We start from the raw sequence: 12,745 nt of genomic DNA, 5'->3' as shown, positions 1-12,745 counted from the left end.
GCTCCAGTTATCACCTCTATGACTGCCAATTCTACAAATCCAATTCTACAAATCCAGCTCGGACCTTTCCCCAGACCTCCAAGTCCCATATCTTTAACTGCCTTCAAGATGTCCAGCAAGTATCTTAAACTCAACCTGTCTAAAACTGAACTCATCTTCCCTCCCAGAGCCTGCCCTGACTTCAACGTCTTAACCCTAGAATCCTACAATTGTTGACTGAACCATTTCTACAATGAGTTCCCAGTAACCATGTCTTGAAACTTCAAGGTCATCTTTTACTTTTCCTCTTCCTAACTCCCTACAGCCAATCAGTTGCCAGTCCTGTCTACAAGGTTCCAACATCCCTGTCCTCACAAGCTACATTATTACCCCTTTTCCTATAACCCATTTTGTAGCAAAACTATCACCCTCTACTCTTATCCTCCTTTTCTTTCTCACTGACATGCCTTTGTTCATACTTGAAATTAATTCTCCACCCCACTAAACTAAGTTTCTGCCTGTTGAAATCCCTCCCTTTCTGTAAGGCAAACTTAGGTGCTGACTTTTCCATGAAGCCTTCTCTGATTGTTTCCCATCCAGATTCTCCTCTCTCCTCATTTCTTATAGCATACACCTATCCTTTTCACTGACCACATTCTATTTTTTTTAGAGTTGTTTGAATAACCCTCTTCACCTTTTTAGACTGTAAACTCCTTAAAGGTAGGAAGAAATATCCTTTTTTCATCTTTGTATCCCCAGTACCTAGTATATAATAAGGACTTACATGTTTGTTGAATTGAATTTTTCTAATACTTAAATGTCAGATGAAATGACCTCTCTACTTGGAAGTTTAAGCCACTGGGACAGGACAATGGGCTTTTCAAATCTGGTCCCCTACTGTTTAAAGTTTCATTTCCTCCCTAGCTGCCCTTTCCAGTACTGGCTGCACTTTTACTCACATCTCCTCTTCCCCATTGGTTGAGGTGGGGGAGTTAGAATAATCCTTGCTCCCCATTGCCATTCCCAGGTTCTCCTACCACCATTACTCAGTAACTTCTCCCCATGGCTATTGTATGTCAACCTCCAGGATGCTTCCTTTCTTTCCTCAATGAATTCAGTACCTGGCTCACAGTCTTTCAGTTCTCACCAACTTCTTACCTCTTACTAAGAGTTTTCAACACATATACTGATATTTCCTCAAATAACCCAACTTCCCAATTCCTCAACTTACTCATTTCCTTCCACCCCATGTCAGCCATACACAAAAATGATCATACCCTTGATCTTGCCATCACCCACAAATGTACCGCTTCCATGTTCATTAACTCTGAAATTCCCTTATATGATCACAGTCTATTGCATGCCACCTCTCCTTTTGCTTTCCAAAACCACAGGCTGTTCTTTGTCCACGCATTGCCTCTCTTTCCCCTCTTTCCCCTTGTTGAACCACTTCAACTCTACATTGTCCTCTTCTCTTGGTAAGTCCCTTGCCTCCTTCCAGTCTTAGTCTCTTAAGCCTTAGTTTTCGATCACTCTCACCATCCTTCTACTACTTTCACTCCTACACACATTTAGTAGCAGTGTGTAGGAGAGAGGAGAAAATCATGAAACTGCTGACTAGGTCCACTGCAAATTTGTTACATAACCTCACCTGGGATCTCACTGCTGCCAGGCAATCCTCTGCTACCTCTCTAATTAACTCACTCTCCCACTCACCACAGCAGTGCTTCCCAACCTTTTTACTCCTCCTTAAATGTCCCATGGCACCTACTTTCTTTCTGGTTTTTTGCTACCACAAGAAGTGAAAAGATATGAACGTCTAAATGATTTTTCTGAAATAATTCTACATCATTTTCCAGAGTAATTGGACCAATTCACATCTCCACTAATAGTATGAGCATGTCTGTCTTCCCACTGCACCTCCAACCCTGACTTCTCCTGCCTTTAATCATCTTTGCCAATTTAATAAGTGTGCATTTGCACTTCTCTTTATATCAATAGTTTCCTCTCACTGTTTCTGCATAAGGGGGAATGAAGGAAAGGAAAAGAAACCTAGTTTAAGTTAGTGGCCTACATTTTTATGGTCATTGTGACCTTTGAATTGGAAGATGGTAGGCTAGGTAAAACATTACATGCCATGAGGTGGTTTTTTTTGTTTTTTGTTTTTTGTTTTTTTGCCACATTGCTGCCGTGAGGAAAGATGAGTTTTATCTTTAATTGTTATGGCTGGCTCCAGTATTTCATGTTTTAGTAGAAGATTTTGATTGGTAAATCATACTATCTTGACCCAAGATGGTTTTTCATTTTTTCCAGGATATGTACCACTTGAGAATTTGAGGGCTAACATGTACAATATTTGACTGTTTATTTCTCTTTTGTGTTCTTGTCTTTCAGTTAAATCCAGATGTGAATGTATTCCAACGAAAATTTGTCAATGAAGTTCGGAGATGTGAAGAAATGGATCGTAAACTCCGTATGTGTCATCTTGGCTTGTCTTAATAATTCTTTAAGTAAATTATTTTATCTTTAAAGAATAGTCTGGGGACAGTGAGGTGGCACAATGGATAGAACACCAGCCTTGGAGTCAGGAGGACCAGGGTTCAAATTTGGCTTCACTTACTAGCTATGTGACCCTGGGCAAGTCACTTAAACCTAATTGCCAAAAAAAAAAAAAGAAAGAAAGAAAGAAAGAAAAAAAAAGAGTAGTCTGGTATAACAAAAGAAGACATTAGCCCTTCCCCACCTCAAAAGAGAAATTCTCATCATTTTCTTGAGTATCATATTTAGAACATATTTGTGTTCGGTTATATATGACAAGTATGTATATTCCTTAATAGATATCATGCTTCTGAGAATATAACACTCAAATACTGCTAAGCTACTTTGTCATTGTGCAGAGGACAGTGTAGAAGTCTCAGATAAGTCTAGTATCTCCTGGAATTCTGTAAATCTAACCGCATATTATGCAGTCATTTACTGGACAAAGTTTACCATGAATTTTAGGTGGTAGAATATCTTTTTAATATTAGTTTAATGTTAGTTTTAATATTAGTGTATTGCTCTTCCTGTCTGTTACTCTGTCTATTCATGCTCCGTCCTTAAATTTCAGTAGACAGCTCTGAGAACTGAACAAACATTGCTTTTGTTTTGATTTTTTAATTCTTTTTTTTTTAACAGCCCTTTTTTCCTTTTGGTCTGATGTTTAAATGCACATAACTGACCAACTTAATTTTCAAATTGATTGATACTCTTTCTGTATGGATCTGTTTTCTGCCATATGTATTAAGGACTTTATTACAGTAAACATTTTTTCTTGAATCTGATTCTCTGAACAATATTGGTAAGCTGGAATAATCTTACATTTAGGTGAGATTTACACAGGTCAATAATAGCTTACATTTACCACTTGATGGTTTAGAAAGCTCTTTCCTCACATCAGCCCTTAAAACTAGTTAATGCAAGTATTATTATTTTCATTTATAACGAAGAAACTGAAGTTCAGAGGCTTTGGCTTGCCCATTAGTCACACGACTAGTTAGTGTCCAGGGCTTGGCAACAGATCTTCTGACACCATACTCAGTGTTCTTTTTATTCTACTTAAAGGTTCAGTCTTACTGATTCTTTTGATGGTTATGGTATTTTTATATTTTATATGGGTTCTGTTCCACAAAAGGTAGAAAATGCATCTGAGGTAACAGGATGTGGATTAAATACCTGTTGTGGTTAAAGAGAGTTGGCTGTGCTGCAATGGAGCTTTTGTAGCAGGAGAAGAATGTGAAGAAGAAACTGATTTTCATTTCCCACTTCTGTTGAATCAAAGCATCATCAGAAACTTCTTAAAGTCCTTTTGATTTGTGCTTAAATATTACCTATGCCAGGTATATGCAGATGGGCAAACAAATGTTCTGATTCTATCATTTTAGGGTTTGTTGAGAAGGAGATAAGAAAAGCTAATATCCCTATCATGGACACAGGTGAAAACCCAGAGGTGCCTTTCCCCCGGGACATGATTGACCTAGAGGTAAGCAATCTTTTGGGAAGGTTAGTTAAGTTTCTTCTGGCTGTCCACAGATATTATTGGGGAAAGGAAATCTCAGTCTTTCCTTGTCTATGTGGTATTTAGATAGTAAGCTTCTTGAGGCCAGGCCTGATATTTAACTTGATCTGTGTGGTGTCTGATGCAGAATTCATGTATAGCTAAATCAATATCCGTTGATTAATGGATGTAATGATGTATAAAATGCTCATTCCTGTTAAATAACTCTCACCTCCTGTGAACAAACAGCCAAAATATCAGTTAGTGTTAATGATATACATGTGTAGTCTATTGAGCTTACTAAGTAGATATAGACAGTTCTTGCATTGCATAAATTCATATTATGCAAATCCAACTCCCCAGCAGGAGCACAATGGGAGTGGCAACAGTGCAGCTCTAGACTGGGGGTCCTCTGCTCATTGAGGAAGCAGGCAGCCCAAGAGCTGCAGAGGGGGCAGGGTCACGTGGAGCCCCAAGAGGGCATGAGAAGGTCTACGGAAAGGTCCATTTATGTTCATCGAGAACTGGCTGCACTTGATCTACAGGTCAAGTGAAAGGATTTTAAACATTAGTCTTCCCTTAAAGAGAATTATGTTAGTTGAAATGTCAGTATTTTGAGAGTAGACGCAGGACAACTTTGAAATGACGATGGAGACTGTTATTATATAGGACTGAATCCCATTGAACACACACGGCAAACATACTGATTTTAGTGGTGAGTTAACATGCCCCTTTTCTTCCTAGGCAAACTTTGAAAAGATTGAAAATGAACTGAAAGAAATCAACACAAACCAGGAAGCTTTGAAGAGAAACTTCCTGGAACTGACGGAATTAAAATTTATACTACGCAAAACTCAGCAGTTTTTTGATGAGGTCAGACTATTGTTTGTTTCTTTGAGCAGCTGATGTTTTACCTGCCACAAGTGGGCCATATTTTATTCTAATGATTATTTTCAGTTGCTGTCTTGAAAGCAGTGCCATTTTTTTACACCTCATTTTAGTTGGAGAAACCTCAAATTATGTTCCATTTTTCATGCAGTGCACAGCCAACCATGTTTTTTGGATTTTTTTTTTTTTTGCAGTTTTTCATATCAGATTGGGATGGGGATATTTAGAATAGTAGTGGATGCCATTCCCTGAAAAATTCACATACATATTTTTTAAGGTAAGTATTCAGATAAGGTTAGGGCTCAGAAAATAAAGAAAGGTTGGTTACAACATGTAGGTAAAACAGTGTAATTTTTCTTAATCCATAACTTTTTACCCTTTGCTTGTCTCTCTTCCACCAAAACTTCAATTATTATATTCTGTGCTCCCTTCTCAACTTGGAAAGTTTACAGTTATTGTACTCATGTATTGAATTTCACAAGTATTTTTCTTTAGGGCGTGTGAGAACTCAAAATATCTGGAAGTTTTGAAAAGGGTGTGTTTGTAGTTAGCATGACAACTTCAGTTGATGATTTTCTGACTCCAGAATCTCCCAAAAACTTTATTATATTAGCTTAGGGGGGAGATGGAAAAAAAAAATCCTTATGTTAAAAATGTAGGTAACTGAGTTACCAGGTGACAGCTTGCTGAAAAAAATATTGGAAAGAATTCAGAATAAGAATTTTTGAAAGTGTTGCTAGCCTCCTAATCTGCCCTATGGGTAGTCTTCACATCCAGTATGGATACTGTTTCTCTAGTAACCTGAAACATGGTAAATGACCTTGCCCTGCAGGTCTTCCTGACATCGGCTAAGGCAAAAATGTTTCATAAACTATTCTAGTCACCCTGTTTGTATGTCTTACAAAAGAATTTTCCTTGAGTGGTGTTTCTCTTTTGAACCACCTGTGCCCCATAAGGAACTTAGCAAAGTATTTAAATTTAGAACTTTAACATCAGCAACCAACATATTTTGAGTTCATGTATTTTGAGTTCTGCTTTTCACTTCTCTCTTGGAGAGAGAAATGGGCTTTCCAGTTCTGTCTAGAGCACAGAAAGTTTGCTCTAGATGTGATACATTCCTCATTGTAGCAGAGGGTTTTGGCTCAAGTTGGACCTTCTTAATGTTATGAGAAAGACTCTGAAATTTAAGTGCCTCTTGTTTCTGTGAGGCAGAGCCTGGTTTTATATTAATTAAGGTTTAGTTGTGATTATGCAGCTTGCTCATGGACTTGTGAGCTTTTGAAGTTGATGATAATTTCTTTCACCAATCCCATAAATCATTGCATTTTTAAAAGGGTGAGGAACAGTGAGATAACCTCTCTCCTAATGTGTAAGTCCTTTTGCAACAGGTATGCTTAGTTCATTTAATCTGACTTACCTAACACCTGGCAAATAGTAAGCACTTAATAAATACTTTATTCATTTACTTTTCCAGTGTATGGTCACTGCCTTAGCATCACTGTGAAATAAAGGCAAAAGCTTTGAAAGACTGCCAAAAAAAAGTCATTAAATCATTTTAATTAAGTGATTTAATAGTCCTCAGCATTAAACATAAATCATGGGAGATAGGGGATTCTAAAGTCTTCTTAATACATTATCAAAAGTGACCCCTTTTTTTTTTCTTAAACCACAAAAACAAACAAACAAAAAACTGTCCTTTGTTTGTAGGAAGTGCTGTATAGCATGGTGTCTTAGCTGTGGTAAAAATTCCCCAAACACTTTAATAATCTCTCTTTGGTTCTTAGTGTTTTCAGAGTAACAAAAGACATCCTTTTGGTGAGAGCTACACTAATTGGGCAGATAATACCTCACCTGTATTTGTCCCCAGCTCCATTGTGGTACCTGGCCTATGATGGGTCAGTCAAAGCTGTCAGTAAAGTCCTTTGCCTACTGCTATCTCACACTAATGAAAAACAAAGACCCGCTAAAGAGAAGACAGGGAGTGTAGTTTAAAGAGTGCATTAGAAAAATGAGCTTTATGGGTTCTTGAAAGCTTGATGGGCTTAGAGTGATCCATGAGATTTCTTCCATACCTGAAAATGTAATATTTGCAAATGGGCTATAGCACTAGCAGATTGGTTTCCCAATTACTTGTGGTATAACAATATTTCACATTAATGAGCTAAAGAGAAATGGCTAAATCAGGGAATGATTATTCTGCTTTAGGCATTCTGCTATGGAAGAGGGAAAATGAGTATATATTAAATATTCTTATGCTTTATGGTGATTACAAATTTGATTTAGCCATTTCTTGTCCAGAACATTTAAAGTAATCGGTTAATGATATATCCTTTTCTCAGTCTTCTTGCTTATGAAGAAGAGTTAGAGCTGAAGAGATTTCTCTGAATCTTTTCCCATAAGCACCATAGCACATGAAAGCATAAAGAAGACTGGAAAAGTAATGGTTAATGGCATGCAGATCTCTGTCTTCCTTCCTCTCTAACTTTTCTTTCCATCTGCTTTCTTTATTTTTCTTTCCCATCCATCATCACATGGGGTGAATAAGTTAGATGATGAAATGTATGTCATTCCTTTTTCAACGTTGGTGGCGAAGGAAGCATATACTGTTGAAAACTGAAGGGATTTGAACTGAATGTGCTGCTTATATTGCCAAGTGCTGCCATCCCAGCGCTGCTGGACTCTTACCATTCTCAGATGTCTTTGTCTTCTTTTTCTGGCTTTGAGGGTAGTGGTAAATCAGGGGATTCAGCTTCTGAATATGAGTATAACATTAGAAATGTTGTAATTAAAGGAACCAGATAGGCTCCAGATTAAAGATGTATGACATTGTCTTAGATGTAGATTTAAAGACACACAGTGAGTGGTATTGGTCAGCCAAATTTTCCACTAAACATGGTGTTTTATTTTAACTTTTAAAAGCCAGTTTGGAGACTTGTGATTATTAAGTGAGAGGTAGTGAAAACAGTGACTAGAGCATAATTAGATTTCTAGTTCATCCCAATTTAGATCCATGATAGGTTGTTTTTATTCCTCAACCTACATAGTGTGTTGGATTAGTCCAGTTGCTGAGTGATGTTACCTATTTCTTCAGCTATTCTCTATATTCTTTTTCTTCACCAGAATATCTTTGTATAGATTGAGATGGGTCCTCTCTGAAAGGAGTGGAGGAGGGGGGGATAATAGTGGTAGAAATAGTATGAGCAACATTCAGTTTTACTGGGTTTTACTAAGGGTTGTTGCTGAGAATCTTTTGCAAGGCACGGTTACAGTGTTGAACTTTTAAATTTAAAAAACAAGATACTTCTGCATAAATTAAAAAAAAAGAGCAGTACCTAGTATTACAAGTCCCATAGTTTTTTTTCCTTTTTCATTTTAAGATTGATTTGAAGAAAAATTTCTGCTTTATGGCATTCAGTTGATGAGAATTTAAAACGCCAAGTCCATGTTTATCATTTGAATACAAATGGCAAATTATAACCATTATATTGCCCTAACTTCCTAAGTCTCAAGATGTTAATTCTGCCTACCAATCAGTTTTAACCGATAATAACTTTAGTTTCCTAATGTAGTTCTCAAAAGATTTCCTTTACTTTTAGTCCCTCTAATATTATTAACTTATATACTCTTGGTTTTTTTTCCTTTTGGAATGTCAAATCCGTTTACTATGTTATAGTCATAAGATTTAAAAATTGAGGCTTCCATGCCACTTATTTAGTAAATTTGAGTGGAAATCAACAAACTTGTGATAAAGCTAATTGTAAAAGGAAAAACCAAATCTCTAAAAAAAAAAAAAAACAATCCAAAATTATTCTGATTTCTTTAACTCTTATCCCCTTTTTGCCCCTCTCCTCTGCCAGCCTTTGGGTCAAACAGATTGAGTGGGTATGTGTATTGGTATTTGGTACTATAGGCAGTCAAGACAGATACATAATTTTATTTTAAGGTCAACTTATTTGTGATAGGAATGAAGAGCTCTAGGATTGACTGTATGGAAAGAATGTCTAGATCTAGGAAGTCTTCATCTATCTTCCCATTTTGTTGTATAAATTGTAGTAACAATTCATTTTGAGATTGATTGTACCAATCTATTAGCTGAATGTTGTGGTTCCTTCTATGTTACTCTTAATTTAACTTTCACATACTTGATTTGAATCAGTGGTCCTCTCTCAAGTTGTGTGCCCAAGGATCTTCAAAGCTACAAAACCTCCATGAGCCTCTGAACATATTATGGTTTCAAAACTTGATACCTTAGTACAGGGTAGGAAACATCATTATGAGTTTTTAGTTCTTATTTCTGTCATAGGGCAGATGTTCTAACAGTAAAAGGGTATTACTGTGTTTTAGGACTGCCTTGAGGTTTTGTATTCCATCTCTGTGTATGGGAGAAAGATACTTTAAGAAGCATAAACACAGTATTCATCAGCTCTTCCCAAAGCTCTCCCTAACAAGTGCAGAGGACTTGATGAGTCCTGAAGCTCTTGGACTCTCTTTAGCTAACTGGTGATATTTCTTCTGTTAACAAAACAGTGTTTGAGAACAGTGCTTCCCTGTAACCCATGTTTGCCATAGGTGATACTGTAGGCATGGGAGCAGCAGGAAACCTGTGCAGCTTGAGAGCTGCAGATCCCCATATCACTCGTGATCACTCCCCAAAAGCACCTTCTCTGCAAAGGTGTTCTCTGGTACTTATTTGGTGGAAATAGAAAAAGAGGGAAAATGGCTTCTGCCAAATAAAAGATTTATACATGTCACCGTCATGTGATATTTTTTCTTCTTTCCTTATCTCTAAAATCATTTCCCCAGGTGCCTTGCTGGGACAGTTATGTGTTACTTCTTGTTTTTCCCTTTGTTCTCTTTCCTTCTTTTCTGTGTGTTGTATTTATCTCTTTTTGCGTGTATCTTTTTTTTTCATATTTCTTTTCACAAACTCATCTCCTGGTTCCTCGTCCCCTGCATGCCACTAACTATTTTCATTAGATATTAATTGATTTGTGAATTCAGGCTGAATTGCATCATCAGCAGATGGCGGATCCAGACCTGTTGGAGGAGTCATCAAACCTCTTGGACCCAAGTGAAATTGGAAGAGGCACACCCTTACGGCTTGGGTAATTATCATTCTTACCTGCCTACTCTGCATTTAAGGTGTGTTCTTCCTCTTCTATCTTAGAAAACTTACATAGTAGGGAGTCTGCTTGTTGCAAGAATGGTACTCCATTATGAATCTATTGAGAATCATTCCTTTAAAAAAAAAAGAGAGAAAGAATCATTCCTGAATCTGTCCCTAGCCTCTTCATGTATTTGCTACATTGACAACCCCTTCTTGGTTCCTGTAGTGGGTAAGGCCAGGAATGAGACCTTGGCAGCTTTCTTACCTATCTATAGCTAGTCTTCTCTTGTCCCAGCTGCTGAATTATCTAAAAGCTACTCATCCTATAAAATGGAATAATATCCTTAATCTGTTTGTGTTTTTCCTCCTTCCTTTCACAGCTTTGTGGCTGGTGTGATTAACCGGGAGCGCATCCCTACATTTGAGCGCATGCTGTGGAGAGTGTGCCGGGGGAATGTGTTCCTGCGTCAAGCTGAAATTGAAAACCCCCTGGAGGATCCTGTAACTGTAAGACAAGGAAATTGTATCCTGTGGAGTAGGATTCTGTAAAGGGGGCCCAGAATGGTAACAGAACACTTGGACCATCTCAAAGAAGAGATCTTTATTTCTTTATTTTCAATATGAGCCACAAGGCAGTCTATCTCCCTATAATTTCCATCACACATAAAGTATTTATAAACTTTGAGGTTTGGATATGGCAACAGAGGTGTTTTAATTGGAAATAAATTTTTCTAGTTATTTGAAACTTCAGATGTAGCTCCATACATCTTCTGTTACTGATCTGGGACCTGAAGCAATTTGCCTTTTTATAAAATCAACAAAATGCAAGAATTCTAATTTGGTAGCATATTATACTCAATTCAAATTACTTGATAATTGTGCTTCTATTTCTACTGGATTGAGTTTTGTAAGAAACTCCAAAAGAAAGCGAAGGGCACTATTATGACTCTAAACTGATAAAGTTAATAGTTTCAGCTGTTTTGAGCCCACATTTTTGTTCAGTTGATGAAGACTTCTTTTTTTTTTTTTTTAAAGGTAATTGGGGTTAAGTGATTTGCCCAGAGTCACACAACTAGTACGAGTCAAGTGTTTTGGTCTGAGGCTGGATTTGAACTCAGGTCCTCCTGACTTCAGGGCCGGTACTCTATCCACTGTGCCACCTAGCTGCCCCTTCTTTTTTGTTTCTCACTTCGACAAATAAGTTGGTTGGGAAATTGAGTAATTTTCTTTCGTGTATTTTGATATGGTTTTCATCTTGCATTTGACGTAACAATAAGTTCAAAATACAAAGTTGGTCAGAACTGTGTGTTTCTGCTATTACAAGTGAAACAAGTTAAATGCATAAGGAAAAAAATTATATCATTAATCAGAGATAGATGAATAGCCTGGAGTTGACTGCTCTTTAAAACACCCATGACTCTATACCTCACTGAAACTGTTACCTTTCTGCTCCTACTTAGTATACCATTTATTAAATCATTGATCTTTGTTTTTCTGAAGAAGAAACGTTGAATCTAGTGAGATTTCAGGCTGTATCACTGAGCTGAAAATGACCCAGATGTTTATGCGACTTATTTTCTTTACCATGGTTATGGTTATGGTGACATAGATGGTTCACAAAGGTGATTACAGCCACACTGAAGGCAGTTACTGAGTTTTGGAAACATTTCATGCTGAGTTTAAGGTCACACCTAGTATATAACTATTCTCAGGAACATTAAGCCAAGTTTCCTCTGGCAGGGAAGAACAATATTTTATCAACAAATGCAGGAAGGGGGTCTGGATATCTGTACCAGAGCAGCTGTACAAAGAATGTACTCTCAATATCCCTGGAGAACCCAAAGATTTAAAACACTCCTGGGCTTTCCTCAGCGTCTGCTCACCTTATTTCCTGATTTTTCTTTAGTACTCATAATTAGATTAGAGTATAACCTAACTATTTAAGCTTTGTGCCTTATTTGTGAAGTCAAGTTTGAGTGATTTATGGTCATCTTTTTCTTAACTTCTCAGTGGCTTTATATAATGAAGCCTTTCAGTATCTCTTATCTGAGACTATTTAAACTCATGAGCAGAAATTAACTCCTCCTCTCCTTTTCTTTTTCACTGTGAAGACAGGTAAAATGAATTGGCAAATGATATGATTAGTAATTATCCTAGCTTCTGGGCTAGACTGCTCTAAGGACCTACACTCTTGCCCAATATGAAGTTATCTTCATAAAAAGGACTCAACTGAAGTAAAAATGAAAGGGAATGATGTTTTTTCAGCAGAGTTGTTAAGGGTGCAAGAGATGATTAACAAACATGGTTGCTGCCCTTGTGTAGTGTATGAAGGAACTATGAAACTTATTGCTTCTTAATCTACCAAAGAAACTAATTTATCTAGAAGTTTTCTATCAGCTGTTAGAGCTACAAAATCTTAATTTGTTTCTGGGTTCTAGGGAGACTACGTGCACAAGTCTGTATTTATTATTTTCTTCCAAGGTGATCAACTGAAAAACAGAGTCAAGAAAATTTGCGAAGGGTAAGAGAAACATGCTCCCTCTAGGTGAGGGAGCATTAAAACTTTTTTAGTGTTAGCTTAAAGATGAGTGAAATAGTAATTCTTTTGACCTGCTTGGACCCAGAGTATTCCTTTGGATAAGACTGTGTAATGCTATAAGGATGTTTTAAATTGCTGTCGGTCTAACTATTGGATAAGTGATTTAAGCTCATTTAGAAATGAACTTCAAGGTCTT

General features: G+C 37.1%; 1 protein-coding gene across 2 annotated transcripts in view; it reads left to right on the top strand.

The window, feature by feature from the left end:
• Nucleotides 1–12,745, top strand: part of ATP6V0A1 (ATPase H+ transporting V0 subunit a1) — a 57,462-nt gene that overhangs the window by 7,489 nt on the left and 37,228 nt on the right. Inside the window, exons 3-8 of one of the 2 annotated variants that reach the window (XM_027870615.1) lie at nt 2,374–2,452; nt 3,903–4,000; nt 4,760–4,888; nt 9,926–10,008; nt 10,391–10,517; nt 12,449–12,531. In XM_027870615.1, the coding sequence (XP_027726416.1) occupies nt 2,374–2,452; nt 3,903–4,000; nt 4,760–4,888; nt 9,926–10,008; nt 10,391–10,517; nt 12,449–12,531 (599 nt within the window). Of the gene's footprint in view, nt 1–2,373; nt 2,453–3,902; nt 4,001–4,759; nt 4,889–9,904; nt 10,009–10,390; nt 10,518–12,448; nt 12,532–12,745 lie in introns of both variants that reach the window. The other variant, XM_027870614.1, reaches the window with a different exon arrangement.

This window comes from Vombatus ursinus, unplaced genomic scaffold (genome assembly GCF_900497805.2).
Source record: "Vombatus ursinus unplaced genomic scaffold, bare-nosed wombat genome assembly UNPS02014797.1, whole genome shotgun sequence".
Classification (NCBI taxonomy): Eukaryota; Metazoa; Chordata; class Mammalia; order Diprotodontia; family Vombatidae; genus Vombatus; species Vombatus ursinus.
The sequence above is the reverse complement of the archived record's forward strand: the minus strand, read 5'-3'. Positions and strand labels throughout refer to the sequence as shown.